Source organism: Strix aluco, chromosome 3, assembly GCF_031877795.1.
Source record: "Strix aluco isolate bStrAlu1 chromosome 3, bStrAlu1.hap1, whole genome shotgun sequence".
In the NCBI taxonomy this organism is placed as follows: Eukaryota; Metazoa; Chordata; class Aves; order Strigiformes; family Strigidae; genus Strix; species Strix aluco.
This window is the reverse complement of record NC_133933.1, coordinates 785,909-812,864: the sequence shown is the minus strand read 5'-3', so window position 1 is coordinate 812,864 and position 26,956 is coordinate 785,909. Positions and strand designations below refer to the sequence as shown.

Here is a 26,956-nt window from a genome sequence, read left to right as displayed (position 1 = left end):
CTGCCGGCCGCCGTAGCCCCTGCGAGGGGAGCCCGTGGCCGGGCGGGGAGGAAGAGAAAGGCGGCGAGAGTCGGGTTACAAGATGGCGGCGGCGCTGCGGTAGCTGCTGAGGCGGCGGAGCGGCGCCAGCGAGGCCCGAGCCGGGGCGGCGGCGTCGCGCTCTCGCCGTCGGGGAGCCATGAAAAGCGGCGCGTTAAAGGCCCCGCGGTGCCCCTGAGCGGCCCGGCGGCCCCGCTGCCTCCCCCCCACCCCCGCCCTCGCTCCATCGCCCCCCCGGAGGAGGAGCGGGCCCGGGCCTGGGCCCGGGGCCGGCGCGGAGGCCCGAGGCCGGGGCTGCACCATGTCGGACACCCGTCGGCGGGTGAAGGTCTACACCCTCAACGAGGATCGGCAATGGGACGACAGGGGCACCGGGCACGTCTCCTCCACCTACGTGGAGCGGCTGAAGGGGATGTCGCTGCTGGTGCGCGCCGAGTCGGACGGTGAGAGCGTGGCCGGGGCTGCGCGGAGGCCTAGGCCGCCAACCGGGCCCGCGCCTGCTCCCCGGGCTCCCCGCGGCGCCGGCCCGGCCGCCCAGCCCGCCCGGCCCCGGCGCCCCTCGCTGCCCCGCTGGCCGGGGCTGACACCCGCCGGGCCGGGCCGGGCTGCGGGCCCTTCCCTCCCCGCGGCTGGCAGGGCAGACCCCAGAGTATCGTGCTTACTTCCAGCTTTCCTTTAGCTTGCGGCTCCGCTCAAAGTTTCCTTTCCCCGATAAGCCGCAGCCGTGTTTACCACCGTGGCCTTAGACTTTCCCCCCTCCAGTTACCCTTGCCGGCTGCATCTCTTTTTGGCTGATTAGAGATGAAGTTGTTAAGTGTGTGACGACATCTTGTTCGCTTTCAGAATGATTGTGTTCGCTTCCGAAGTGCTCTTTTCCTCCCTTTCTTGCTACTATAAAAAGTTGTTTGTTTCCCCTAGAAATTCACTGATTGTGTGCGAGTTGTGTGGCGTTCCTGACGTTTTCTGGCACCTTAAGGGTCTCTTCTGGAGGGGGGAGGGTACATGCTCCCCACTTTGCCAGCCGACAGGTGCTAATGTGCTAAATAAACCACCTAAGACTGGTATAAATTACTCCGGAGCTGTTGCCAGGATACATACACTACTTGCATACACAAGATAAAGTCCCTGGGTTTATAGTATCTAGATGATTCACTTCTGAAGGACAGTTGAAGGAAATAAAAGCAAATGGCCCACGTGGCTTCTGTGGGCAAAAACATTTTTATGCTGGGCAGCACGTTACCTGGTACAAATTCGTGTAGGTTTGCTAAATGGCCTTTGAACAAGCTACTTGTCGCACCAGCTTTCAGGAGAAAAAAACAGTGCTGCAGAGAATTTTGGTCTAAATTAGAAGAGAAAAATACATTTGAACAGAAATACCCATATTGCATTTTGTCTTTCCTGGCTTATTTCAGGGAATTATGTAGAAAGAAGATGGTTCTCCTGGACTTTCTGTAAGATACGGATTAAGTTGACCATATGGCGGCTGGCACATGGGCAGTTTTTGTAAGATACATGGATATGTTTCTTTTGTTAAACTCAGTAAATATCTCTTCATACCTTTTTCAGGTTCACTACTGTTAGAATCGAAGATAAATCCAAATACTGCATATCAAAAACAGCAGGCAAGTATTACTGCTAGGCGTTATTGTTTCTAACTATTCATGCTGAGGAATTGTTTTATGCTCAAAGTAATTGCATTTTTCAGAAAAGAAGGAAAGCGGCAGGACGTGCAATTGTTGGTGGTGTTTTACAGAGAGGCGAATAACTTGCTTAAAAGCCTGAAGGTGCTATAATACTTCACGTTCTAGAAATTAAAATGTGGGTCTCCTAAAAAAACCCTCTTGGGCTTCAGGCTTTGAAGAGCATATACGCAATTTGTATAAATATTGAACTCATTATAGGAAAAATAGTTAGAAATATGTACGTGTAACTTTAGTCTCCCATCCCAGGCCATATAAAATAATTGCTGAATTAGGAAGGCAAAACTTTGGCCAGCTCTGTTACAGCATATTTACTTCTTGAGGTCTTTTTCTGGAAATAACATGAAGGAATTTGTCTCTGTGGGACTTCTTTTATCGTTGTTTTTCAGTTTTTGTTTTAAGCCTTGAAAACTTCTGCTATCCTAAGTGACTAGCCATGGTGACACTTCCTAGCACGCTTGCCTTTCCTAGGGGTAAGCCATCTGCAAAACAAAGAAATAAAACCGTTGGGAGCTATGTTAATAGGTCATTTTTGTTCCATCCACTAAAAAATTAGCTTATTAAATCTCTTCTGCTTTTATTGCTTTTGCCTTTCTCTGCATTAATTTTTGGTGTGTTTGCCTACATTGTTCTTGTGGTTATTAGTGGGTTTTTTCTGTCTGTTCCTTTGTTCTACAGTAGATTCTCTGTTCCTTTTGTTCAGTGTTTTATACTGCGCTTCATCATTATGGTATCCAGAAGTGTTTCAGCACTAGAAAACAGTAACTTTGTTCTTCCTAAATCATGAAGAGACAAAATTTTAAGGGTTTTGTTTGTTTTGCTGACAAGTTATGTGATGAGAATCTGAGGAAAGAGATTGTGTTAGCTCCTGAGCACAGGTTGGCTCACTTGAGGTTAGGAGCGAGTCGGAGTCTTGGGCCTGGCTTTTCAGAAGACTTGTTTTCTGTGGTTTCCACTTTTCACTTGATAGATATGGGTGGTTTTAGTCAGGTGGGTGACAGCCGTAGGCTTTCCTGGGGCGGGCCACGCTGATGAAGGTCTTTATGGAACTCTGCAGGGTTGTGAAAGTCAAGAGTCTTGAACTGCTTCCTGTTCAGTAGAGGAATCTGATACACAATGAAATATGAACGCAAATTATGTTGCTGTAAAATTTTAAAATGCTTCCTTTTGCAGTCTGTTTCCTGAAACTTCTACAACTGATTATTTAAAAGCCTTGGTAGCAAAGTTTCAAGTGACTTAAGTAGCTTTTGTTGTCATTTTTCTTGTGGAAGTCTTTGTAGGTTGTAGTTCTGAAAAACTCGGGCTGAGGTTTATTTTGGTTGGCTTCTATTATTGATTCTAATGCTTTTGTGTCCTCATGGCTGAAAGTGTTTGCTTCACTGTTTACTCTTTTGAAAAAGTTCAGATTTGGGGCTTTTTTTCTGAAGAGGAATAATGATTGGTGATTTCCAGAGACAGGTTCTAGGTCTGTCTAACCTCTGAAATCATACAGGTTTTAGTTGACAGAACTTTGACTTCAAGTTTTATGTGCTTCCTTCTGAGCAGAGTAGCAGAAAGCAGACCTTCGGGTAGCATTCCCACATGTGTCTCAGTTTGAGATGTCGGTCTCTTCGCCAAAAGATTGTAGTATTCAAACCTGGGCGTTTCAGGAACAGATCATTTTTAAAGATGGTGGAAAGATTGAGGCAGAATGTTTTGGTCAACCAGAGATGGAGAGAGGTGGTTGTTCCTCAGTGTCCCTGCATGAATGCTGAAGTCTGTTTTGTAGGTAGCCTGAGGACTGTACTGATCTGCCCGGGGCAGATGCTTGTAGGCCAGTGGCAGCGTGGAGGAGAGCGCTCTTTCACTTGCCAGAGTTCAACTGCAGATTTTCGTTAAAGTGCTGATCGTCTTGAGTTTGGGGAAAGCTGCAAGGTAGTGCAGCTTGATGGGAGCGAAACGTGCCTTGCCTACCCACCTGACTTCATAGAAATTACATGAATGGCCTTACAGGGTAGTTATTGCTTAAATTGTGATTCACATAAGAACATTCTGTGAAAAAAGAAAACCAACTGATTTTTTAGTTGCTGTGCATCAATCTATGATTCCCAATACTACAGTTTGTGCTAAGTAGAGCTATAACTGTTGACTAGCAGCCCTGTTACCCGCCTTCTCTAATCCTGTTTGTGGTCACCAGCTTTCGCACAGAATTCGATTCTGTCGAGGTATTAGCCATACTACAACCATGACTTCTTTCTCAAGAGAAATAGGACTTGGGTTGGACATACATGCCAGGCTGCTCAGCACATGAAAGAATCTTTAATTGCACATATGCAAAGAACAGGAGAGCCTGAAGAGCTGTTGAGCCCCCGGGATTCTGGGGCAGAGGCTGTGAGAATTACACAGCTCGGCTGGACACCCCGCGCTGGCCGAAGGGCAGGGTCGCATGTGTTCTGGAGGCTCTAGCAGGAGCAGTTTGAAAAGTTGTTACCACACCCATTTGTTGTTCCACCCTCTGCTTGAGGTTACTGTTCCCTGGCAAAACTGGCAGAAGAGCGTGTCTTCAGTGAGAAATCAGATGGATCCCTTGGCGTGCTTTGTTTCTCCAGCTCAGTTACGAGGGCAGGAATTTTTGGTTGCCTGGCTGTAAGACTTCAAACTGCTGCAGCCGTCCTTTTTGTGAACGCTGCCTTCTGATGTTAACTCCTTTAGGTGCGCTCTATCTGTTTTCAGATCTGAGAGGAAGAGCATGTGCAAATACTGTCTTTTGCCCAGAGTTGCCATCGCTCATGTGACAACAGAGCAGTTTGCTTGAGGCAAAATCGGAGTTACTTGAGGCCAGGATTTAACACCTTTGCAGGGGCGCTGTTAAAGCCAGCCTGAGCAGTTGCCAGGGGGCTTCTTCACTCCTCTTTCATGCCAGCATGAGTATTCATTCGTGTTACTGTGTGACAGGTTAGATGTAGGAGCCGATTCAGTTGAAATACCTCTTTTTGATGGATTGATTTTTATCAGCATGTGTTCACCCGTCTGGTTCACTGCTCAGCACGCTTGTGCTGGCATCGCGGGGGCTGAGGGGCCAGTGCGGGAACAAGGAGAGGTGGAGTGGCAGACGTTGTGCAAAGCAGTACCGACACCAAAGAGGGGTTTGAACTACTCCCCTAGTTTAAATTGTTGTTCTGAATTAATCTCTTCTTTTTTTTGTCTTTGTGTTTGAGCGAATTAAGGAACGTTGCTGTTGCTCGTCGAAAGAGCAGCATCGCGGGTGCTCAGCTGGGCAGGTGGGAGTGGTGGTCCCTCCCTAGGCCTGGAGGGTGCCTGCCTGGGGTCTTCATGGGTTGAATTAGGTCATGCAGGAAGTGTACGTCAGATAAGTAGATTTTACATTGGTATTGGACAATTACTTTCTGATGAAACTATCCGTCTTTCAGAAATATTTTTGGAGAAACTTACATAACTTCTGCTTTGTGTGGGCAGTACAGATTGTAACGAGTACCATTCAGTAACTCAAGAATTCCACAAAATTTTTGAGTGCAGTCTCTATGGCTGCATGCAGTCATTTCAGTTACTTCACTGCATCTCTTACTTGAATCACTCTGGGCTATGAATAGGACTTCTTCATGTATGTGTCTCTCCTTCCGAGTCTCAGCTTACCTGGAAGCTCCAAATATCGATTTGGAGTGTCGGCATCAGTAATTTCACAGGACGTTTCAAGATAAACATTTCAGATTTTGAGTTCTGGAACAGCCATAAAATTGTACTTAAGAATTCTTCTTTTTTTTGATTAATCTCTAAAAGAGATCCAGATCAGGGAGCTGATAAGACTTTTCAATGCTTGCAGTTGGCAGTTATTTTTTTCTTGAAGCCCCGTTCAACTGCTCACTCTAAAATGGCACACTGTAAACACAGAGATTCAGCTGTCCCCGAGCCGGAGATGAGGGTGGACAGCTGTAAGCAAAAACCATGTCAGCTATATGAAGCTGTACCATTTGCTCACGTGAATCGGAGCCCGAAAGCAGGGAGGCTACCTATTAATATTTGTGACTGTAGGACAAAAGTACAAGAATAATATAGGACACCGCAGTATAAATAAACAACTCTCATGGACAGCATTAAAACTATACTGCAGTGAGCTCAGTTCTTACCAGAACAGGAAAACTTAGAGGAATATGTAAGAATGAGAAAGGAAAAAAAAAAAAAAATTAAGCTTGTGCGAATGCTGTTGTTTTTAGTGTGGCCTGTGATTATGTTTTGGAAGACAGAAGCTGATCTGTCCGTAGGCATTTGTCAACAATGTTGCTGTAAGAAAAAGATGATACGCTAAACTTTGTTTAAGAAAAAAAGAAGGCAAAGGCCAAACCCCCAAAACACGATCTGCATATGGATATTGAGAGATTAAGATTACTGTAAAAATGAACCAAAGAATTAATGCTGTATCAGCAGTGCTGATTGTCATTCATGTTCCAGAGTGATGGTTGTAGCAGCTGGTAAGTTGTATGTGTTGCGAGACAGACGTGTGTTTTTCAGATAGCTGTGCTGATGGAAGAGTTTACCTACTGTCCCATGCCAGGTGCCTGTCAGCAGTCCTCCCCCAAACGTTAGGCCCCTTACATCTGCCAGTGGAAATACTTATGAGTGCTCCCTGACCTGTTTAAGCCCAGATAACTGCGTTAACAAAGGTCTGTTTAAACCACCTAAACTAACCTGATCTTGATGAAAAGTGATTAAGGAATGCTGACTGACAGTAGGTTCAAGAGTAGTGATGATCACTTGGTGTTAATTTTGATTTTGTCCCTGTGTTCTTGGCAGATACATGAAGGAGGGTGACCGGATAGTTGTATGATACCATGTCATGGATTGGCCTTTTAGCACAGGGAACACCTTACAGCTAGTGATCAGTCAGCTTCATCATTTCCTGTCATTTGGTGCACAAAGGGAACCAAGAAGTATTTTGGGGGTAAAGATGTGAGGGGGTGTCGTCATTTGACCTCAGAGGGCAACTGAGTATCATGCAGCCATTCACTCCCCTTTCCCCCCCACAAGTGCTGAGAAGGAGAAAATAAAGCAAAGAGTTGGTGGTTTGAGCTCAACGGGTAACTGAGCACCATGCAGCTGCTCATTCCCTCCTTCCCCCCCAGTGCTGGGAAGGAGAAAGTAAAGGCTCAGGAACTGAGATAAAGACAGTGAGGGATGACTCCTCCATCATGGTGACAGGCAAAAGACAGACTCGTTAGGGGAAGAAAAAAGAGAACATCAATTTAATGCAGTTACTAACAACAACAACACTTAACAGATGAGTAGGACTGTGAGAAGCATCACCACATCTTGAAATCACCTTTCCCCACCCCTCCCTTCTTCCTGGGCTCAGCTTTGCTTCTGTTATCTCTACCTCCTTCCCCCCCGCGGCACAGGGGCAGGGAATGGGGGGTGCAGTCAGTCCTGCTGCTTCTTTCACCCTCCCACGGGCACGTGGGTCACCCCCGCGTGTTGCAATCCTCCCAGCGCTGAACTGCGTCAGCGGGGGCTTCTTCCCAAGGGGTCCCGGCCTTCTTGGGGCACAGTCACCTGTCCCGGCGTGGGCCCCCCCACAGGCCGTAAATCAGCATCTGCTCCCTCGGTGACCTGCATGGGTGGCAGGGGGGTGGCGCTGCTGTCTTACCATAGGGTACAGGGGAGTGTCTGCCCCGGCTCACCTACCCCCCTTCTCCTCCTTTCTTCCCCTGACCTCTGTGTTCGCACAGATGTTCTCCTCGCAACTCCTCCTCACAACTCCCTCAACTCCTCCAGGTTCCCCTTCTTAACTGTGTTATCACAGAGACACAGCTCACTGGCCCAGTCCTGGTGCAAAGGTGGGTCTGACTTGGAGCCAGGGGAGCTTGGAGAAGCTTCTCAGAGGCAGCCACTGCTGTAGCCCCCTCCCCTGCTGCCAAAAACCCTGCCACTCAATCATACTGGTACAGGGGGCAATGGCAGCATCTGTTTCTTGTTGCCTCTGAAGTTTCCTAAGGTGTATCAGGTATTTGTAAGCTAGTCAGATGCTTGTTTGGGTTTGGTTGCTAAGCTTAAAGATAGCACTTGGAATATTTTGCTTACAATAAAAATGATGCATAAAGACAAGACTTACAAGCCTTGTTAGGTTGTGCAGTGAATATTGACCTTCGTAAATGTGGAAAGTAAATTACCTTGTTGACCATTAAGCAAGGGCTTGCTGGTGGTGTTTTAAAAAAAAAAAAAAAAAGGTGTGGTAACAGTTGAGGAAGTCAACAAACTTGGAATGTTGAACCGTTTTGCTGTAGCTCATCAAATGTACTGCAAAGTTAGCAGAGCGCCTTCAGTTTGAACATTTTAACATGAAGATGAGTTCCCTCTAGGATGCTGAACTACATATTTGACTGTCAAAGCACAGGCTTACATTCCTTACAGTACAGCAGCAAGTGTCCTCATAAAACCTCATAAAAAACCCTTTTTAGTCTATTCAGAAATTCCAGCGAATCTTCCAGATAACGCTGTGAAAGTGCACAAATGGAATTGGTAGAGGCAGTAGTAACAGAGAAAAAAAGATTTGCATAGGTGAAAATATCTGTTGGCAAGATGTTTGTAACTTTAGTAAGGAGTTCTGTATTATTCAGGCTGCATGTCTTTTAATTCAGAAAAGACTATTTTAATATAGGCATTATTTTTCACATTGCTAAGGCTGTATTAAACCCTTTCTGAGGAGGAAACGCTGTCATGTTGGGGTTTTGTTTCTATTTTATTAAATATTAGACTGAAATTGTTACATTGCAGGTGCTCTTAATCTCCTACAATGTGTGCATTCCCTTTCCAAGACTGTTGGCTCAGAAGTATGTTGCAGAAAAATGCCATTAGAAGTGTTTCAGATATGAAAAAAAGTATGTTTGAATATATAATATGTAAGGTAGTCATCACAAAATAGCAAAAAAGAAAAGCGATGTCCCTTACGGCAGCACAGGTGATTTAATATTTTAGTGTCTTATGTTCTTTCTCGACAAGTGTAACTTTAATTAAAATTATTTCTTCTGTGGACATATGACTTAACGGAATACAGATTTAATAGGCAGCGTAGAGCTGTTTCAGAAACAATTTTTTTTTTTTTTTTCCTTCTTGTCTTAAACAGGACACCCTGATTGTTTGGTCAGAAGCAGAAAACTATGATTTAGCACTGAGTTTTCAAGAAAAAGCTGGCTGTGATGAAATTTGGGAAAAAATCTGCCAGGTACAGTTAACTTTAAATATTCTGTTGCTTCCAGATGTTTGAGTGTCTTCTGTAACTTCATGTATTTGTGCTGTAATTTTTAAACCTACTTGTAAAGTAAGTATGTATTTGTCATTCTTTGCTGTGGCTTTTCTGTGTAACATCTTAAGTTGCCACCATTTAGAACACTCGTCGTTCTCATAACTGAATTTCATGCTTTTGGAAAATCAGTGTAATGATGAAATTTAGGTGCTAGATGTTTCAGGGGTTTGTTTTTATTACAAAGGGGAATGCCAGAGTACCACGTTTTAATTGTCCTTCTCCCAGGCGGCCTTAGGCAGCTGGCTTGTTGGAGTGCGGTGGAAATGAAAATGTGGTTTAATGCATAAGGAGCTAGATATTGCACTGTGAGAGACAAAGAGGTGGCATTGCTGTATGAGCTCAAAAATGGCAGTGATTTTTTTATCAAGACCTAAGTCTTATTGACTCTCTGTGTTTTATGGATATTTTGATCCCCATTGTTTTATTGTGAAACAGTTTAGATTTTATACTTTCAACTCTGGAAGTAACAAGGCAATAGAGTTGTGTCTATGCATACTTAACAGAAGAAACCTGGGCTTTCGTGTTGGAATTTATCATAACCTTCTCAGATTTTGAAATGATGCAACATAAAGCTGTTAACTAAAGAAAAGCAGAACTCTGATTTTGTAGCAGTTTCCTTTGAACAAACTAGGCAGTTTAGATGCCTTTTTAATCTTAGCATGTTTTGGGGTATAAAGTCTTCTCAACCAGTTCTGAAGTACCGTTGTTGAAAGGAACTGATCCTAGTAACTGCAAGTATATAGGTCTAATAAATAGTCCACGTTTTAAATTGGGACTGGGCTGATGACCGCTCTGACAGGGAGGTCTTCATCTGATCAGACAATGTAAACCATTTGCCTTTGGCTCTTCCATCAGACTCCAAAACTCCCTGCTTTGTCTTTCGAGGCTCTGGGGTAACATGCCTTTGTGAGGGAGCTAACAACAGAAGGTGATGAATTCTGGAGCTGGATCAGTGGGGACAACAAAAAGTGTAGGGTGTATGAGGAGACTGGAGCAAGGAGTTAGAGGGGCAGATAAAGTGGAAGGGAAGCACAGAGTGGGACACAATTGTTTCCCTCTTTCCTTGTTCAGTTTTGGTATTGGTGATGTTTTCCTGCCTTTGTTCTTGGTCTTTTTGTTATGTTTCACTTAATGTTGGTATAGCCGTGGGCTCTTACTATGAGTTTAAGGCTTCATACCCTTCTGTTCGAGACACTGAAAGAAGGTTTTGTTACACCCTTCTGTTCTTTTTCTATTTTGTGCTTGTCTCCAAGGTGTTGCAGACTTTTTGACTGCACAGCTGCTGTTAGGGTCTGGTTTGGTTTGATTTGATTTTTCAACAAATGCACTCTTGAGGATAATGGTAGTGATGTAGAATTTAGAGGCAGCAAACTTACTCCTCTGCACAGCTGGACGTTTTCCAGGCAACCGACAGTATAAAAGTGGTTATGCACATGTTATTTCAGTTATTGGCTTGATTACGTTTATGTACGTTTTGGGATGAGACAGTAATCGTGCACGCTCTCGTCTTAGGTTCAAGGCAAGGATCCTTCAGTGGAAGTCACACAGGACCTTATTGAGTCAGAAGAGGAACACATAGAAGAAATGCCTGAAACTAGTCCTTTGATCGACCTTCCTACTTGTGAACTCAACAAACTTGAAGAGATTGCTGACCTAGTTACCTCTGTTCTCTCCTCACCCATCCGTAGAGAAAAGCTAGCGCTGGCCTTGGAGAATGAAGGCTATATTAAAAAACTATTACAGCTTTTCCAAGTCTGCGAGAATTTAGAGAACACCGAAGGCTTACATCATTTGTATGAAATTATTAGAGGAATTTTGTTCCTCAACAAAGCAACTCTGTTTGAGGTGATGTTTTCTGATGAGTGTATTATGGATGTTGTTGGATGCCTTGAGTATGATCCTTCTTTGGCTCAGCCAAAACGGCACAGGGAGTTCTTGACCAAAACAGCAAAATTTAAGGAGGTTATTCCTATAACAGACTCTGAACTCAGGCAAAAAATCCACCAGACTTACAGGGTACAGTATATTCAGGACATCATCTTGCCGACACCATCTGTTTTTGAAGAGAATTTTCTTTCTACCCTCACTTCCTTTATTTTCTTCAACAAAGTTGAGATTGTCAGTATGTTGCAGGTAAGTGTTTTTTAATTTGGTACAGATGGATTATGTATAGATACCTTTGCTATAGTTCCAAAATTGGTTACAGCTCTTTAACACTGTATAAATTAATCATATACACTTTCATTTGCATAATGTTTTGAATGCTTCCCCTCATTTCTGTTACCTTCTATTTTGTATTTTAAAAATGGTAGATTTCAGGTGAGTATATTAATTTCTTTTAGTGGGTTGTAAACAGTTAAAGGTTCTTGATTCACAAGCAACATAGACATTTTGAGCTGGTTTTGTGTAGGTATTCAGAGAACAAGCGACTTTTTGTATTATCTATCAGGGACATTTGTGATGTCTTTATAACAAATCCTGAATCTGTGACTCAAAGAGCATGTTCAGAACCATTCCTGTTACATTACTATTCCTTTATGGTACTAATATCAAATGTTCATCTTGTATTATAAATAATTCGCTGGTTTTTTTTTTTCTTCATACTGATAACCAAAAGTAATAATTACTAAATAACCAACATGTTGCTCCGTCAAAAAACTTACCGTGTACTTTGTAGTCAGAAGCAGGTGTGACAACCAGGCTGGACCATGGAAGGAGCCTTGGTAAAGAACTGTGTGTGAACTCCATGACATTTTTGGTATTTTCAGTTCATATTTTGTTGTGTAAACCAGTGGGTACCAAAGTGGTTTTATTTTGTTTCTGATCTGTCCTTAGAAAACCGGCACATTTGTGTAGAGTAGAACATCACTAACCTGTCGGTTCTGAGTGTGGACAGTCTCTGCAAAATAGGAAGATGTATCGAGGAGAACAGGAGGGTAGTTAAAGTTGTGGAAAGAGAGGGGCACTGGAGAAATAACATTACCATAAGGAAGATATCTAAAGAGTGCAATAGAGGACTGGAAAAAAAATTAAAACTAAAGAATTGCAGAGAATGGCATGAATCAGATTTTGGGCTGCTTCTTTCTGGTTGAATAGCAGAAAGACACTACAAAGTAAATCCCATTTGTAAAATTAATGACTTTGTGTTAAATAAAGATTTGCCTTTTTCTTCTTTTGCATCTCTGACTTCTCAAACTAAAAATAAATTCAGTATTGTTCTCCTGAGGGCACAGTTTTGTTTCCAGTTACGAGATTTTTAACTCTGTAAAGTTTTTTTATTTAGGCTTTACTGTACTGAATATGTAATTGTGCTGTAACAGAAGACTCTGATTTCCTGTTACCTCTAGTACTCTTTGAGGAAAGTTCTGAAATCCCCTGACAGGAGGCAGCTACTCTGCCACTGCTGTCTTTGCCATCGAGAGGGTTTATGGCACATAGGTCTGTTTTGAAGACTGTAACTGAGACATGCATGGTGATTTACAAATAATGTTGATACTTGCATCATCTGAGCTGCCTTGAGAATTACAAACTAAGAAGAAAGCACACGTGGAAGAGATGTTGCTGATAGCACGTCTGAGGAAAATTACAAGATAGTGTGGACCTCAGGTTCAGGACTGTTTTCGCAGTCCCCTGGTGTAAATCAGCTTTCTGTTGCAGCACAAGAACTCCAAAGCTCCTTTGGGTTTGGTGACCACGTTAGAAGTCTTGTTACCCTAAATACACTGCAAAGCTCCCTAGGAGAACGCAGTTTATAGGAGTAACAGATTGTGTTTGCTGGCCAGTAAAGCTCCTTTCTACGTGCCGCAAAGCAGTAGACGCCAGCGTGGCTATCGCTGAAGGGCAGCCACGTGGGAAACAAACCTAGATCCCTCCTGTGCTTTAGGACATCAGGACTACACTGCGGCAGCCGTAGACAAGCAGGAGATCTTTCTGTTGCCAAGTGTTCCGTAGTGGGGATTTTCTAGCCTATCTGTTGTTGATTTTGGTGTGGTGTGTTTGGTTTTGTTTTTTTTTTTAACAGGCTTAATTAAGCTGTTAAAGCCAGCAAAGCTTAGAATAAACTACTAAAGTCTGTGTATGTTGCGGCCTCTGATGTTGATTCCAGGTATCATTTGTAAAGCACTTCTTTCCCCACATCTTAAAATTTTCGGGGAAAAAATTGTGAGCCTTTGGCTGGCATTCCTGTCACTGTAAAAATTCTGTAGTATGTTAGCCTACTAAAGCACACAGATTTTAGCAACGGCACACAGAAGAACAGAGAAGTGAGCACCCTCTACACTGTACAATGTAATGTTCCTATCTATTTCTTGGAATGCTGCTTTTCTATTCGTGTTCGTTCAATGCATAAGCCAAATTTATGGAGTTGAATCAGTACGGTGATGCATCATTTTGTAATGCTGTAGCATAATGTTACTGTTTGCTTTAAGATTTACATTGTATTTAAAAGGTAACAGAGACATTTGGGAGAATGCCAACACTTATTTTCCATGTGAAGGGAATGCAGAGAAATCAATGTACAGAGAGGGTGGGTGGGAAACGCCTGAACAGTTGAGAGATGATGATGTTCACCCTGGTTTTCTTGTACCTCTTGACTATTAAGCAATGGTGTTACCTGAATTAACATGAAGTGTTGTCCTATATATACTTTAAAAAGTCTTTCTTGGTAGTAGAGGATCGCAATAAGAAAAGCAAATAATACTCAAAGTTTTCCAGATTAGAAAAGCCAAACTTCCTGCAAACTGGGGAGCTTATTTTTAGAACAGGGTTAACGGGGGTGTGGCTGCAGCAAACTTGTAACATGTTAATCTAGTCACCCTTGCATAGGTGGACTGAAAAAATACTTGCAACGCTGCAGATCCAAAATAGGGTAACTGATATGTGTGTGTGGTGTTAACAGTGTAGTGTGAACAGCATAGGTGCAGCGTGGTGACGGTTGTATCTCGATTGGCAATTCCTAGTGGAGGTTGTCTGTCTGGAAGGTTACGTGTGCGGTGCAGGGAGGGAGCCTGGACCAAAGACTGTCATTTTTCTGTAATTTTGATTCAGGGGGGTGTGTGGCAAATCATACCATGAGTATGTGGGGTAGGGCAGAGCTGCAAACCCCAGGGGGTCACTGGCAGAGCAGAAAGAGACTAGTCCCTTCGAGGGCAGTTTTGGTGACCGTCACCTGAGCTCAGCCTAACGAATGGTTCTGGTCTCCTGGATCTGCTTCCGCTGCACAGAATGAGTACTGAAACAATACACTGGAAGTGATCCTCCTGAATGCATGCTCTTGGCAAATTTCCCTTTTTTGTGATAAAATAACGTAGGTGTGGAGGAAAAAAAGGAGAAGACCCCTTATCTACCAAATCTACCAATGCACACTTTTTTGTTTGTAATTAAGCATCGTAGTTAAATTTGACTTTCTACAGTGCGGGATCCAATAAAGATTAATGTTTTAACTTCCAAGAGGCATTGTGTAAGTCATATTCTTCTTATGTGTTACGCAGGAAGATGAGAAATTTTTGTCTGAAGTTTTTGCACAATTAACAGATGAAGCTACAGATGATGACAAACGGTGTGAATTGGTAAGTCAGTGGTCTTGGTGCTTCTTTGAATGCTTTAAACTACAGCGATGGAGTAGAAGTATTGAAACTGTTCTGCTAGTTCTGCAGTTATTGAGGTATTTCTGTAACCCTACAATCATTTCCAGTGCAGCTTAGTCTTCATGTATGTACTCACTAGAAAAATATTTTTTGCAAGGTAAGTTCTGATTTATTGCTCTAAAAAATTATTTTATTGTTGAGAAAGTACTAGCACAAAGCTGATGTCCTAGACTTAAAGGTATGCTTTCTTCCAAGTACTCTTCAATATACTGTATCACTTATATAAACACTGCTTTTTTTCCCTGTACTTGACTCATTCAGAAAAATCTTTTAAGTCCTGTGACTGAGGATTACCAGTAGTCCCTTCATATATATTACAAACACTGTTTATCCTTGAGTGTTTTTATCAGCTTAAATTGCCTTGGTAAAATCTTGCTTTCAGCAAGGGAGGCGTCTTTGTTCTTTCAGACAAAAGGCATGCCAGACAGGAGTGTAAATCCTTCATAGGCTAGGGATGATAAAATAGCTGCAAGGTGACTGTGTCTCTTGCTGAGGTAAATTTCAACCTCTTAGATTTGGTTGGTTGGTTTTGCTTTCCTTTGCTGATCTTATTGAAGGTTGGAGGAGAAAGGACTAGAATAATACCATTTTCTACGAGGGCACATACCAACCAGTACACAAACTCTGATACAAATTTTAACACTTCCCTACTTTCGTAGAGTTTTCTGAATCAAATAAACCTCAAATTATTTTTTTCCTATACAATAGGTTAACTTTTTCAAGGAATTCTGCGCATTTTCTCAGACGTTACAACCTCAGAACAGAGATGCATTTTTCAAAACTTTGGCAAAGTTAGGAATTCTTCCAGCTCTTGAAATTGTAATGGTAAGTGAAAACTTAAAGCTGATTTTAATAAAATTTTAAAAACCCACAGCCATTTAATCGGTTTTTGGGATCTGCTAAGGACCTTTGTGTAAATTTGATTGGACAGCTTTGCTCTGATGAAAGTTTGAGTTTATTGAAACATTTAGATTCTAAAAGATGTCCACAGTTTTCTGACTTTATTGCTGCTATTTTATTTTTTTTACTTTGCGTGATGGAGAAGTAAGTGGTAAGTGTAGTCCTTCTGACAACGTAGTGTAAAAATGGGAAGATACTCTTTCATGTGGCAGCTTGGTTGGTTTTTTTCTGTTGTTGTTGGAACAGTGCCAAAGAAGTATTTTTAGATAATCTTGAACTGTTAGCTTGTTCCTATCCAAAATATCACATAATCCTGTCTTTTCAGGGGTATAAAGCAGATTAATCAATCTTAATCAGCAATGTGAAAACATAATTTTTTTCGCTCCTTTGGTTGAAGCAGGCATTGCTGCCTGATTATTGCAATTCATACGTCAGTGCTGTTCCTCAGAAACTATAAATTCAAGGTTTTTTATATTCTAGAGTAACAACCTGTGAAATTACCAAAGGATGTTGACTGTTACAAAAACATAAAAGTCATATAGATGTGCAGTGATTAGATGAACCCTAATCTTATTATTCTTTCCCAAGGCTAGACCAGTCCAAAAGCTTCCTGCCACGTTAATATTTTAGGCTTAGAAGTTGTAGGCTTATGAGAGAAAATCGCATACCTTAAGGAAAATTATTAATTCTTGTTGCCTATAAATGAGTACAGTAACTTCTGTACAAATTGATTTGTACAGTTGGTTCTTTTGTAATAAATCAATAAACTGTGGATGCCAGGTACAGAATATTAGTGTCTTAAATATTCTAGCGAGTAGCATGATATAAATGTTTCTTGCTGGAACGTGGGGGGTTTTTTTGTAACTGTATTACCGTGTGTCTCATAGAAATTTTTGTAATAAAATGTTTTCGAAACTTTTAACTCCCTGTTCTTTGCAGCTTGATAATGATTAGCAAACTTGATTCACTCAAATAAATTGATCTCTTTTTTTATTAGGGAATGGATGATCTGCAAGTTAGATCTGCTGCTACAGATATATTTTCTTATCTAGTAGAATTTAGTCCATCCATGGTCCGAGAATTTGTAATGCAAGAGGCCCAGCAGAGTGACGATGTAAGTAAAAGTGTTTTGGAGTTTGTTAATATAGTGGTTTTGGAGCAAGCAAGGGAAAAAAAACCAAAAAAAAAAAAAAAAACAAACCAAAAAACAGCAAAACGAATCTCTCCAGAATTTGGGATACACTTAGCCCAAAAGTGCAGATACTGGAAACATAGGAAAAAGTAGAAAAGTAGATTTAAGATAAAAAATTTCTGAGCGTGTTGGTGTTCCATGTGGTTACAGTAATAATATTGTAGGTCTGCCTAACAGTGAGTACAGGTGGGGAGGGTTGTGCTTGACAAAACTCCAGTGTCTGAACTCAGTTGTTGTGTTTCACTTTAATTTTTCTTTTTTTAAAAAAAAAAAAAAAAAAAAAAAAGGAAAGCTAATACAGAAACTAGGGAAATCATTTTGCTGTTGAAACTGTCTACTGATTTTGTGGTTTGTTTGTTTGTGGTTTTTTTTGCAGGATATCCTCCTCATCAATGTGGTCATTGAGCAGATGATCTGCGACACTGATCCTGAACTTGGGGGAGCTGTTCAGTTAATGGGGCTTTTGCGTACTCTGATAGATCCAGAGAATATGTTGGCCACAGCTAATGTAAGAAAATACAAAGGGGTAAAGACACTTTACTGTCTCAGCAAAAATAAAAACCTGATATTCTGTATTACTGTTCTTGTGGTCTTGAGGATAAAAAAAAGTTTGGGGTTTTTTTTTGAGTGTTGTGTGTGGTCTGATTCTGAATTTAAACAAGCTAAAAAAATAAGCTAAAATTTCCATTAACGTTTGATAATAAACAGTGTGTGTGTGTGGCATTGTGCAGGTATTTATTAAACCAAGCAGTCCCGTGCATCAGTGAAATAGCACCGGTCTGGTCATAGCTCCTGCCAGCTGGATGATAAATACTGAAAGCAGAGAGTCCAGTAGAGTCTGTGTGAAACCAAATCACTGTTTTAATACCAGTGGCACAGCAAAGATGCAACTTCACTGAACTAGGGCCATACTAAAGGTTTTGTTTATATTCTTGAATTCCAAATTGTACACGTGTGCTCAGGTGTCAAAGTAAGAATAGGAAGTTTGTGGAAATTAGCTTAAAACTTGGGTCATTCCTTTCTTTCAGCTGCTGACATTCTGAATCCAAACCAAAGCACAACTTATTTGTAATCTAATGCATACTCCATGTAAGGAAACACATTCTAATCTCACTGGTATATTGCTACACGGATATAGAATGTAGTCAAATGGACCAGACGATACTTTTGCCTCAGTGTGAAAAGGTCTGCAGGTTGCTGTGGATAAAAGAACTACATTTAAGAATGGTTTAAGCAAATTTGCTCGAGCGCTTGGAGTCACTGATGCATTTTCAGTATATATTTGCATCCGTGGTGTGGATTTTTTTGGTGACAGCTAGGTTGGTTTGATGTCTCACAGTTCTTTTCCCAACATAAAGAGCTACATCGTTTCTTGAGTGAAGACAATGTTGCAGGCCCAACCAGAAAGATAGAGGCAGACCCGAAGGACTTGATAGCATTCTTTGTAGGCTGTTACTTATGTTACTACTCTTGCTTATTTAAAAAGTTATATACAAATGCCAGTTTTTAATAAAGCTATATTTGTTTTAGAAAACAGAAAAAAGTGAATTTCTCAATTTCTTCTACAACCATTGTATGCATGTTCTTACTGCACCACTTCTGGCTAATACATCAGAAGATAAATGTGAAAAAGGTAATGTTAATTTTTTTTTTTTCCCCTTTAAGTCTTGTGATGTTTTCAAGTGACTTACAATCCTGGTAACAGTGATAAGCCTGTGATGCAGCTGGAAATACGCTTGCTGAAAACTGTAATTCCCACAGTGAGGGGGGTTCTGTGGGCAGAAGTTTTAATAGCTCTTTCGTGCAGCTTTGAATGATAACATGTCTTTATGCTGTGTTTTGTAAAACAGGTGTCTCCTTGATGTGTACTGTATATCATATACTAGTTTGACTTGTATAATTTTAAAGAATATTTGCTGTAAAGCAGAGAGTGTCTTTAGTTTACAGGTACTTTTTTTCTAAAACTACAGAAATGCTGTGACATTCATCAGTGGTTACATGATTCCAAGGCATTGAGTGTGCTCAGGTCATTACCTCTGAAGACTACTTGTCACTTGGCTGTAGTATAGAAATGCCAAAAGAAATCTCTTCAAAGAAATACAACTTGGAACTCCTTTGTCTTGTTTCTTTTTTAATTTTTCCTGGTGACAGTAACAGAATTGGAATTCTGTTTGGTGCACACAAATAACACTCCGTAGTTTGCCTCTAGTGCTTTACAAACAGAAATTTAACATCATCATAGCCTCTGGGGTCAGACTTTTTTCTGAGTGCCCTTCCAAGAGATTAAATCAAACCAATACGTATTTGGTAAAAACATATCCTACATCTTAACCATCTTCTCTTGCTAAGTGTTAAGTCAAAAAAAAAAGTTTTGTGCCTTTTATACAAAAAATAAAACATGTAAAATATCTGTAGTACTCATAGTATTATTTGAAAAAATTAGATTAGGCACTTTCTTTTAGTCTAGGTAGGAATAATATTCCTAAGTATTAGATTACATATTTTCACTTAGTTGAATTTGAAACTTTGCAATGTAAATCAAATACAGAAATCTCGTCTGGCCTGCATTGTTGCTCTGTGTTTATTTCCCTGTAGCTTACAGAAACTTTGGATTTGATGAAAAATTCAAACAGCTGGTAGAATTGGTTGCTTATCGCCTCTTTTAAATGTTTACAGTGCTTTGAAAACCTTTTTCTGATTTGTGTTTTTATTTTCTTTTCATCAGATGCAGTAGTTGGGTCCACTAAGAGTAATACCATTTGTCCTGGTGAGTTTTAATTGACCTTGAGTTTTGAAACTTGTCTTCTGTGCTGTGTATGGTGGTTTTATTTAAAAAAAAAAAGTTAGATATGTCTGTACTTTATTTTTTTTAATACTTTTTGTTGAAATAGATGTAGGTGCTTTGCTTCAGTAGAGACAACAGGAAGCTGAAAGAACATTTTCATCTGCTTTTGAGTTACTGGCTTTTGCTTTTTTTCCCCAGGCCACCTGCTACTGAAAGTTTAAATCATTGTTAGCAGAATATGTACTGAAGAGACATAGCTGAGCTCTTACAGTTTGGTTTTTTATCTGTGCAGGCTTCCTTCTTGAGCATTATGAAAACACATTGCTAATTAGGTTCACGTGTATACAGGTCTGGCTGCTTTCTTCTTTTAACTACCTAGTCTGGATTGCTGTAACCAGTAGCTCGCTATCCTGGAGGATATCCTGTCAATTCAGGGTGATTTTTGTGACTCAGAAAAAAGCCAAATTTGTGTTTCTTGTTTTGTTCTGACCCAACGTCCCGCTTCCTAAAGTAATCCAGTGTGCCACTAAAGACCTGTCAGGAACTGTAAAGGCAGCTGAGCTTAGTGATGATTCGGTGTGTGAAAGTTGTTTGGTTTTTTTGTGTAACTTAAGGCATTAACTTTTCTTGTAGATAATTATCAAACGGCACAACTACTCGCCTTAATTTTGGAGCTGCTTACTTTCTGTGTGGAACACCACACGTATCACATCAAGAATTACATTATGAACAAAGATTTGTTAAGAAGAGTACTGGTCTTGATGAATTCGAAACACACGTTTCTGGCCTTGTGTGAGTATTGAGCTGTTGTGATTTCCTTTGAGGCTCTGTATGTACTGTACAGAATGTGGACGAGTACAAGAGTATATTTAATTCAAAATTCATGTTAATTTCCTATTTATTAGTGAATAGCTGTTGAGTAATTTTGAAAAAAGGCAGCAGATGTCTGTTTGCATAGGCCAGTGCAGATTCTGGTGGGAGGAGAACTGCTGCATCTTTTGAAGCCCACAGTGATCCTTTAAAATCTTTATGACAGTAAGGATCGTTTGTGATCAGCTGTCTTACCTCATTTAAACAGAAATACTGTCATATCTTAATAACGTCATAAAACGTACTGCTCCTTGTGGAGAGTGAATCAAAGTTTGTGAACCGTGACATTTGAAGAATTAGGGGCTAGTTCTGGAAGGTGAACCCAGAAAAGCACTGGAATGAGCTGATAACGTAACTTCACCTGCACTGAAGTTTCTTGCTGCTGTATTTCAAAAAGAAATTAATGGACCCCGATCCCATTCAAATACCCAGGAAAGTCAAAGAATGAAAAAAAGGTTACCCATCAGCAGATGTTTCTTCTGAACTTTCAGAAAGTGCTTTTTAATGCTCTTGGTTTGGGGGTGCATCTTCCTCTCAGTAACATCGGGCTTTTTCAGCTCTTTCCAAGAGCAGCAGATGGGATCCCTGGCATGTAGTTATTAAATTCTTGAATTTCTTTCTTCATGTAGGTGCTCTTCGCTTTATGAGGAGGATAATTGGCCTAAAAGATGAATTTTATAACCGTTATATCACCAAGGGAAACCTGTTTGAACCAGTTATAAATGCTCTGCTGGATAATGGAACTAGGTACAATCTGCTCAACTCTGCCGTGATTGAGCTGTTTGAATTCATCAGAGTGGTAAGTTAAGCAGCTCATCCTTTGTTGCCACGTATGTGGCATCTCAGGTAGAAATGCAAAATGCCAATCTTGAACGTGAAATAGTGTGTTAACAACTTAAAATCACAGAGATAAATACCCAACCAGAAAGGAGTTGGCAGGCTGCTACATGCCTGTTTTACTTGACTGTCCCATCGCAGAGTAGGTGTAGGGCCCAATCCCATACAAGTCTGGGTAAAAGGGTCCTGCAGATGAAAATGTTCTTAGCAGTTGCACGTGTTGTTTCTAGACCAAAGCTCAAAGTGAGGAATTAAGTGATATGTGCTATATCTGAGTAAATCTGAGTATTATTGGGTCTAAATGAGACTAATTTGCTATAAACTTGACTGATTGTCACCATTTCCAATCCTACACACATGCTTCCTTAGCCAGTGTCAGCTTTGAATCAGCAGCTTTTCCCCTGGCAGCGTTTGTGGGAACAAGGTGTCTGTGGACGGGACAGACAGGACAAGCAGGAGCACCCGGCTGGTGGTACTGCCAGAGTAGGACACAAGGACTTGTAACAGCTCCTGAGCTACTCGCTGCGAGTGCCTTGGTGTGTGGGAGTCTGCTCAGGGAATCCTTGTGGTCTGCGAACACAAAAGGGTGGTTTTTAGTCATAGGCTGTGGTAGCTGCTGCCTTTTCCCACAAGAAGAAAATGCATTCTGTCTCCAGGTGACTCTTGCCAGCGTGGGATGAAAGTTAAGATGTGCCTGATAGGGGGAGACTTGTTAGAGGGTGGCTGACCGAAAGGTGCCTCATCCCCCGTGCTCCTGTAGTTCCCGAGGGCTGCGGGGAGAGCAGGGCACAGCTCAAGGCCTGTTTTTCTCAAGAAGGCTTTATCCCAGATAGCCAGTACCATGGTTTAGTCAAACTATCTCACATAGAATTGTGACAGGACTGAGCATATGGTCCATTTATATGGAGAATTTAATAATTAATTCTAGATTTCAGCTTTTTTGTTAAGAAAAGTTCTGATTAGTTCACATTTGTTCTTTACAATAATGTTTTGACTCTGGACAATGAATCAGTTACCTTTAAAACTAAACTGTAAAGCTTTCTGAACTTCTGCATGTTCATGCTTGAGACTGAAACCCTGCTTTCTTCTTATGCAGGAAGATATTAAGTCCCTTATTGCACATATAGTTGAAAACTTTTATAATGCACTTGAATCTATTGAATATGTTCAGACATTCAAGGGACTGAAGACAAAATATGAGCAAGAAAAAGACCGACAAAACCAGAAACTGAACAGGTACGACCCAGTTGATGTATTCCAAGACTCTGACTGAATGCCATTTTGTAATCTCTTCCTGCTGCTGGTTGGGTTTTTGCTTCCCAGAGGGCAGAAGCAGCAGAAGGCTGGGGTTGGGGTGGCTTTTCATTCTTGATGAAAACTTCTTCGATTAGAATCAACCCCCATCTGACTTTCCTTGTGGCCTACTGTAGTACAGTTCATATCTGTCAGTATATTAAACGTTACATTCAGAAAGCTCTTTGCTTACGAAGAGCAGAATCTTCTTGTTCATGCAAGGTTTGGGTTGAGTGCCCTGTTGTCAGCTGGGGTTTTGGAGGAGCTTACGTTGGCGGTGGGAGCGGGGACGGAGCTGGACTGCCTTCTCAAACGCACAGAATTCACTCTAAAGCGTCTGAAGCCGTTGCTGATCCTGGCCGAGTCTGCAGGCAAAACTTGAACCCTTGTCCTGTGTCTCTTACAGTGTTCCATCTATATTGCGTAGCAATAGATTCCGCAGAGATGCAAGAGCCTTAGAGGAGGATGAAGAAATGTGGTTCAATGAAGACGAGGAGGAAGAAGGTGAAGCTGTTGTACCTCCGGTTGAGAAGTCAAAACAGGAGGATGATTTTCCAGATAGCTATGAAAAATTTATGGAAACTAAAAAAGGTATTTACTCACTTTTCAGCTTGTCAGCCCTGGAAGTGCTCGGTGCCAGATACGTGGAGTATCGTCTAAACAAACCAGTTGCCTGTGCTCTGTATCGTAAGCAGGAGCCAGGGTGTTCTATGTAATTAAGTCATGAATTCCTAACGTGTCTTTGCAAGCTAGTTTAGGATTAAAGTGATGAGTTAAATTGCTCCGAGCGTGCACCTAGTTTAAATGACATTCAAAGGAAAACTTTGTGTGTACTCGTGTGCGCTGAGCGAGCGACGTCCCCCTGCCCGCAGCGCCTGGGCCAGTCTCCGTGGGAGTGCTGGTGTGCGTTGGGTGTGGATTTAAACTGAACTTTGAAAAAAAAGGCAGCTTTTACCCTGTGATGATGCTGTGATGTGGGTTGTGCTCCGTGGTGTACAGCTGATACTTAAGTATGAAAATGTTTGTCCCTCAGCAAAGGAGAGTGAAGACAAAGAGAATCTTCCAAAAAGGACTTCAGCTGGGGGATTCAAATTCACTTTTTCCCACTCAGCCAGCGCAGCCAATGGTGCAAACGGTGCAAACGGTAAATCCGTGGCAGCTCAGACGTCACCAGCAAGCTCCAACGGCTCCTCGTCAAAGAACACAACCCTGACCACGGCGGTGACGGCCGCGAAGGTGGGAGAGCTCGTACAAAAGGGCAGCCGAGCAGCGTCGCGAGGCTGTGCCGCTGGTAGCGCGGCAAGCTTGGCGTTAGCATCCAGGCAGGGCTTCTTACTTACCTAGAAAATCATCCAAAGCCCGGCCGAGTTAAATGTTCACTAGTTTGGGGGAAGGCTAAAGGAAGTGTCGGGTGGGACTGGAGCCTTGGTAACCTGGTGGGCACACTTTAATTTTGCATCTTCTGCCCCGTTGAACTGCTCCCGCTCCTCAGCTTTCACTGTCTGGTTGCTGCTCTGTGCGTGAAATACATCAAGATGGGTTTTCTGAATTGTGTTAGTGCCCCCTCCTGTGGGGGAACTAATAAGTGTTTTTGAGCAGATGAAGGACAGCAAGTAATAACTCTGAGGCCAGACCCAGAGGAGCAAGGAAGTTCTTATACTTTTTTAACCTTGAGGTTCAAAAACATTCTCAAGACAAAATGGGTCTTTGAATGAAAAGGGCATCACCAGGAAGCCTTCTGCTGCAGGCTTGTGTCCCGCACAGGTTGGCTGGGGGTTATGTCTTGAAATTGCACATTCCTGTGTATTTTTTTCAATGTGAGATTTTATTTTTTTTTTTATAAATTGGCAGGGAAGTCTAGTTGGCCTAGTGGATTATCCTGATGATGAAGATGATGATGAAGAGGAGGAGACATCTCCACGGAAAAGACCTCGTCTGGGTTCATAAATGAAACCAAAACTTTGGAAAAAAAAAACTTTTACTATGGGGTTTCAAATGCTGCAACTGTTTTAAGAGCTAAAAAGGATCCGATTCAGAAAGCTTTCTCCCATGAGTATATAAGATAATACAAGGAGTAGCAAAAGAAACTCAGTATATCAGCTAGAAAGGGTTAGTTCTGTAAACACAAAGCTTCCAAGGAACTTAATATCTTTCTAGTAAATAAGGAGTCTGCCATTTGGGCTGTCAAAAAAATTAAAAATTTAAAAAAAAAAAAGTGGGTTAGTATTCACAGAACCTGGATGATGGCTTCTCAGCAAGGAAAGTCTCAGGTGTCGGGAGGGCAGGGGGAGGGAGAGGTATGGTAAACACTTTTTTTAAAAATATTGCAGGGTTTCCCCAGTGTTTAACAGAACTAGGAAAAAAAAGAAAATCAAGCTTAAATTTTGAACCCAGTAATCTTAATTTTGTAATGGTGCTGTCAGTTGTGTTCTTTTAGCAATGCCTCTTTTAAAAAAATTTTAAGGGAAAACTAACTCTGTTTGCATAAGAACAATCCAGATTTTTGGGACCATTTCTTACCAATGAAATCGCATTTCTCATGGAGGGAGGGAGGCTGCAGTTATAGTGCATGTTGAGTTGTTTAAAAGAGTTTAATTTGTATTTTTCAAGAGGAGAAAATGGAAGCTGGATTCAAAACGGATGGTTTGGCTTGTTTTTTCGATTAGACATCCAGTAATACGTAGGCCGAGCAGGGGCAGCTACAGCGCCTCTCCAGGAGCTGCTGTGTCCCGGCGGCGCTGCGCGGGGCACGGTGTGGAAATCCCCGCTTTGAATCACTCTGTGTTGTTCAGGCAGCTGCCTCCCCTCGGAGCAGCCCTTTTCCTGTTTGCAAGTTAAATTGCGTCATTGAGGTGGTGATAGGAAACACTAACAGGTTTTTCATAGCGATGAATTTAGCAGCATTTTAACACCAAAGTCACTTTGGACCAAGGCGGAATTAGAACTAACAGAACACCGGTGTTCGAGGCAGAATCAACAAGCAGCACCTGAATCTGGGCATAATACAAAAGCTGCTTTTTTTTAAAAAATAAAAGCACATTCCACGTAGTAGGTAAGCAAACCGCCACAAAAATAGATGAGTTGATGGCGAGTTGGTAGAGGCAAACAGTCCAGGTGTTATTTTCAAGAGCAGCAAGTGAACTGTAAATATTTTAATGTTAGTTTGCCCATATGTGATCTGAGATCATGATGAAGTGAGAGGAAATTAATGTGTCAAGAGATGTTAAAATACGAAACCAGCTGCAATCCACCACATAGATCACTCTTGTAATATGTGTTATGGGTCCATTTCTCCTGGAATAGTTTAAACTGAAGCAGTTTCTCTGTTTTGGAGATTTTTGTAGTTAATTTTAATTTTAGCTATTGTTTGGAAAAAGATGGGCTGTCTGTGTAGATATGAAGTATAGTTTTTTCCATAAAACAGAAGTTTATTTTGTATTAAAAATACCACTGTACTTGTTTTACACCATTGTATACATGTGGTGATATTAATGCTGAACTGTAAAATTCAGGAATTAAAATGTGACCCTGTAATTCCATAATTATTGCTTTTGTTTGGTTTGTTGTACATGGTAGGTTAACTCAGAATTTTAAATGTGGCCATTTTAGAAGCTTTTTTTTTTTTTTAAAGATTAGCTATCCTTGCAGTTTTACAAGTTAACTGGATACCACTAGATGCAATCCCCAAGGGAAGGGGCGAGTCGTTCCCGAGGCGGAAGCCGGCCGCCGGACGAGGCTTCGCGCGCGTGGACCTGGGGACACTGGTGCTGCCCTCGGCAGGGCCCCGCCGCCGCCCGCGGGACTCCTCCTTGTCACGCCTCTGCCACGACACGCCCCGTCGCCTCCCGCGCCGAGGACCCGCGGCAGCTGCAGCCTCACCCTCGTGCGCTCGCTCTCCCGCTGACCGTCACCTGGGTTTCGTCCCGACGAGCCTTTTCCCGCCATCGGTGACGCTGAGTCACTCCTGCGGCGCCACGCACGCCACTCCAGCTCACGCGGGACGTGCCTTCGCTGACCTGAGGCGGAGAAACGGCATCGCCTGGGCTGCGGCCCCGCCCTGGCCCCGAACGAGCGCTCCGAGGGCCGCCGCCTGAAGCCTGTGAGTCGTTACTCGGTGTTCCCCACCACCCCGGCTCTTCCCTCGAGTACTGTCAGGAGCTTTAAAAACACATCCAGACCAACAGGAGGGTTTTTTACAGCAAAAACAAGAATGTCATGAATTTTTTATAGTTACTAGAAAAAAGACTGTGTAAAGTGGCATTAGATGTCCTGGTTAAAAAGAAAAAAAAAAAAAAAAAAAAAAAAAAACAAACTAAAATCCCTGTAGAAGGTGACACGCAGCACTCTTTTTAACTGGCTTTTGGCTGGGGCCGTCCCCCCCTCGAGGCTGTTTCCCCATCT

The 26,956-nt window shown here is 42.0% G+C and overlaps 1 protein-coding gene across 2 annotated transcripts; it reads left to right on the top strand.

Moving 5' to 3' along the window:
* PPP4R3B (protein phosphatase 4 regulatory subunit 3B) lies at positions 1 to 26,097 on the top strand. 2 transcript variants are annotated; one of them, XM_074817104.1, is made up of 16 exons: positions 1 to 482; positions 1,606 to 1,661; positions 8,854 to 8,952; positions 10,546 to 11,166; positions 14,523 to 14,600; positions 15,387 to 15,503; positions 16,576 to 16,692; positions 17,147 to 17,278; positions 18,301 to 18,403; positions 19,496 to 19,537; positions 20,189 to 20,347; positions 21,055 to 21,224; positions 22,359 to 22,498; positions 22,962 to 23,146; positions 23,667 to 23,791; positions 24,407 to 26,097. In XM_074817104.1, the coding sequence occupies exons 1-16, from the start codon at positions 341 to 343 to the stop codon at positions 24,500 to 24,502; spliced, it is 2,382 nt and encodes a 793-aa protein (XP_074673205.1). In that variant the 5' UTR covers positions 1 to 340; the 3' UTR covers positions 24,503 to 26,097. The 2 variants fall into 2 exon arrangements, with proteins under 2 accessions (XP_074673205.1, XP_074673204.1); XM_074817103.1 differs by having other exon boundaries at positions 3 to 482; positions 23,589 to 23,791.
* The last annotated feature ends 859 nt before the right edge of the window (positions 26,098 to 26,956 follow it).